This window comes from Merops nubicus, unplaced genomic scaffold, assembly GCF_000691845.1.
Source record: "Merops nubicus isolate BGI_N331 unplaced genomic scaffold, ASM69184v1 scaffold33605, whole genome shotgun sequence".
Lineage (NCBI taxonomy): Eukaryota > Metazoa > Chordata > Aves > Coraciiformes > Meropidae > Merops > Merops nubicus.
In genome coordinates this window covers 4837-8268 of record NW_008609465.1, presented here as the reverse complement: position 1 = coordinate 8268, position 3432 = coordinate 4837, and the positions used below count along the sequence as shown (strand labels likewise).

At 55.2% G+C, this 3432-nt stretch overlaps 1 protein-coding gene across 1 annotated transcript in view; it reads right to left on the bottom strand.

Moving 5' to 3' along the window:
• Window positions 1–3432, bottom strand: part of SKI (SKI proto-oncogene) — a gene marked incomplete at both ends in the record, with an annotated part of 8262 nt that continues 4830 nt past the window's right edge. The window contains 2 exons of the mRNA XM_008940604.1: window positions 1–93; window positions 2615–2845. Of these exons, the coding sequence (XP_008938852.1) occupies window positions 1–93; window positions 2615–2845 (324 nt within the window). The remainder of the gene's footprint in view (window positions 94–2614; window positions 2846–3432) is intronic.

Here is a 3432-nt window from a genome sequence, read left to right as displayed (position 1 = left end):
GTGTTCCCGGGCCTCCCGTTCATGCATCAGGTCGGCTCGGAGCTGCTCCCTGTCGGCCTCCGCGTGCTGAAGCTTCACCTGTAGGTCCTCGATCTAGGGAAAAGCACATCAGGAAACACAATAAACTGGTTTAACATTCCAGTTCCGCTGGGATTTTGCAGACTTCAACGCAGACTACTGAGGCGAGCAACAAAGGCCCGTGCTTCCAGCCACGGGGTTATCAAGGCTGTGGGGAGGAGGGAATTCCCTTTTCCCCACTCCTTCACGACACTCCTGTACAGTTACAGAAGAGCACTGCAGGAGCTGCTCAGCCTTGCAAGTCTTAAAGATTTCTGGTGGCTTAAGTGCCAGAAAAGAGGGGGAAAAACTGGCGAAAATGTGGCCCAAAAGGAGCCCGAGATCTCGTTGCCTGAGCTCTCCCAACAGGCTCTTCCCAGCCCCTTGCAGCAAGGCACGCGGGCGGCCTCGGCCTCCCCAGCAGCCTCCCCAGCCAGTCCCAGCTTCTACTGCTGGGAACGAAAGCGGCACACTGCCCCCGTGCTCAAGGTGTTAACACTGGGGGAAAAGGGCACTGGTTTGAAATACTCAATTTTAGGCCAGGAACAGCTCAGGTGAGCAGTGAGCAAGAGTTGCCAGTTAACAAAGGAGAGGAGAACTCGTATGTTTTGAGCTAACATGGAGGCCAAGCCACCAGCCCAGCCACACTGGGGTCTCGGTATCAAGGTAAGGAAGGAGAAAGCCACAACCCACACAGGTTCTCAATAGGCATTAAGCAGATAATCCTTTAAGCTCACACAAAGACATTTACACCCCTGAATTTGTTGTCTTACTTCCTCCCCTGCTTGCCTAATGCTACTTCTCTCAGATTAAGCCTGTCTAGAGGCTTGCGGTTTCCTCAAAAAAATAAGAAGTGATGAACACAACCCAAGTGACAAATTTCCTGTGTGCACTCCCAATTCAAGCTAAAAGGCTGCCTAAAGCTTTGTCTTAACATTTCTTACATGACTTAGGAACTGAGGTCACACGGATGCCTGTGAGATTCAGGCTCTGCAGTTCCTCGAGGTCTGCTCCTGCCCATGGCCCCACAGCCCTCCAGGGGCAGCTGGTGCCCAGCCCGGGTCGGGCTGCGCTCGCCCTGCCCGGGTGTTTTCTGCTCCAGTGGAAGTCGGCTGGCGGCAACGCCCCGCGCAGCAGCTCAGTCTGCTTCTGTTTAGTCTGGACACCTCTTATCAGCGAGACATCCTGTGATGCCAGGGCGGAAGCCCACATCATTTCCTGCTTCTGGTCTCCCGGTTAGCCGGGCTCGCAGCGGGCTGGGTGGAGCTCTCCCCTTCCCGGCACTGAGCCCCAGCTGAAGAAGTTCTGATTGCTGCTGCGTTTGTCCTTCCCCTCCCCCCTTAAAGTGACCACACCAGCGATCGGCAGCTCCTGCTGCAGGCCGAACACGGGCACAGAGCACGTGCCGCCGAGTGAGGAGGCAGCGCTGGCAAGGAGAGGAGTTGGTCTCAGGGAGAGGAGCAGCTCGGGAGCTCCTCTCCAGAGAGCCGCGGGGCTGGAGGGGTTAACGAGGGCTATGGGACCAGCCCCTTTAATGGGAAATGGATTACTGGGCAAGGAGGGGAAGGCCCGGCCTGCAGTGGATTCCTCCTCAGGGCCGTTTCTGCCGTTCCGCTCCCGCTCCGCCTGCACGAGACACAGCACGGCCACTTACGCAGGACATGCAGCCAGAGCTCTTGGTTCACTTGGCTTCAGATGCTTTAAATAAGCTTCAAAGTCTTTTATTACAAGAGAATCTGATGTGGAGAGGGCGGGGAGGGACTTTTAGGTCGAAAGCTTAAAGCATACATGTTGCTTGTAACAACATGTTCCTGCATTCCTAGAACTTTCCCCAAGATCAAACTGGAATTCTTTTCTTAGACTGACAGTTTGCTCCCCTTGTGCTTTACAGCCATAAATGTCGCTGCTTCCCAGCACAGCAGCCTGTGTGCAGGCAGCCCTGGGCCCTTCTCGGGGCTCAAATGGCTCCTGGAGGTCAAGGCTGATCTTTGAGGAACAGTATCTCTAGAGAAAGTAGCTCTGCCTCATGTCTGCAGAACCGCGCCAGCCAGCAGTGCCCTGGTGAGCTGAAATCGTGTCTGGCGTCTGTCCTGCCCCCGTGAACGGTGATTTCCAGCAGACCAACGTGCCCAGCGTGCCCAGTTCTGGGCAGGGCTGTGGGACTGACCCTGGTGGTCAGAGGGCAGGCGAGTCCTTAACGCCTTGCGCTAGAACCGGGGCGGGTCAATGACATGATGGGGGCACAGACATTACACAGACAGTATCAGATCAGACAGAACAGGGCCGCTGCACTACAAGACACACACACAGACACTCGGCCTAGCCCCCAAAACTGCAGGAACAGGAAACACTTCCTTGCCCTTCCAGGCAGGCGAGTCCTTAACGCCTTGCTCTGGAACCGGGGCGGGTCAATGACATGATGGGGGCACAGAGATTAGTATCAGATTAGACAGAACAGGGCCACTGCACTATAGGACACACACTCGGCCTAACCCCCAAAACTGCAAGAACAGGAAAAGCTTCCTCGCCCTTCCAGCTCGCCGTGCTGGGCTCTTACCTGGGCTGAGTACTTGGCCCGGAGCCTGCCCGCTTCGCAGCCCTTGTCACACACCCGGATCTGCCTGGCTTGCTCCAGCTCCCGCTTCAGCCGTACCCGAGACTCGTTGGCTTCCTTCATCTTCTTCTCGTTCTCGGCTCTCAGACGTTCAATCTCTTTCCTTAGGTTGCGCTTCGCCTCTGTCGCTTCTCTCAGTTTCTCTTTCTTGGCCACTCTCAGGAACTCCAGCTCCTGGAATACAAGAGCAGTTCACGTGTGAGAACCGAGGGGCAGAGGCTAAACCAGCACAAGGGAACAAGTCTGTGAAGGAAGCGATCCAGACTAAACTCCCACCTTCTGTCGGTTAGGGCCATGTCTAAACCTCGGTCTGAACTGTGTACAAGCTCTTCCCCTTTAAATCCGCGTGAGATCCTACATGCAAGATACCCTGAATTCTTGGATAATAAAAAGCTACACGCTACAGCCACATTTTGCTTTGTCAAGCAAAATTGCTGTGACCATCTGTGACTGAATAAAGATGAACTGCAGTTGGAGAGAGCTCCCAGCAATGCGAAGTTCCAAACAATCCGACTGCAATGCCTGCGCTCGGGCTGGGGACACTGAAGTACCACGGCACGAAAAATGCAGCTTGGAAACGCCCTCTGAGTGTGGCCGAGCTGAAGGAGAAACTTCACCGCTTGCTGAAGGGATCAGCAACCAGCTCCACTGCATCAAGCCCCCAGAAAACCCACTGGAGGCAAGTATGGGAAAAACCAGACTGGGAATCTTCTTCCTAGCTCCCGGCAGCGCTGGTTCAGTGGAGGGGGGCACGAGGGGGC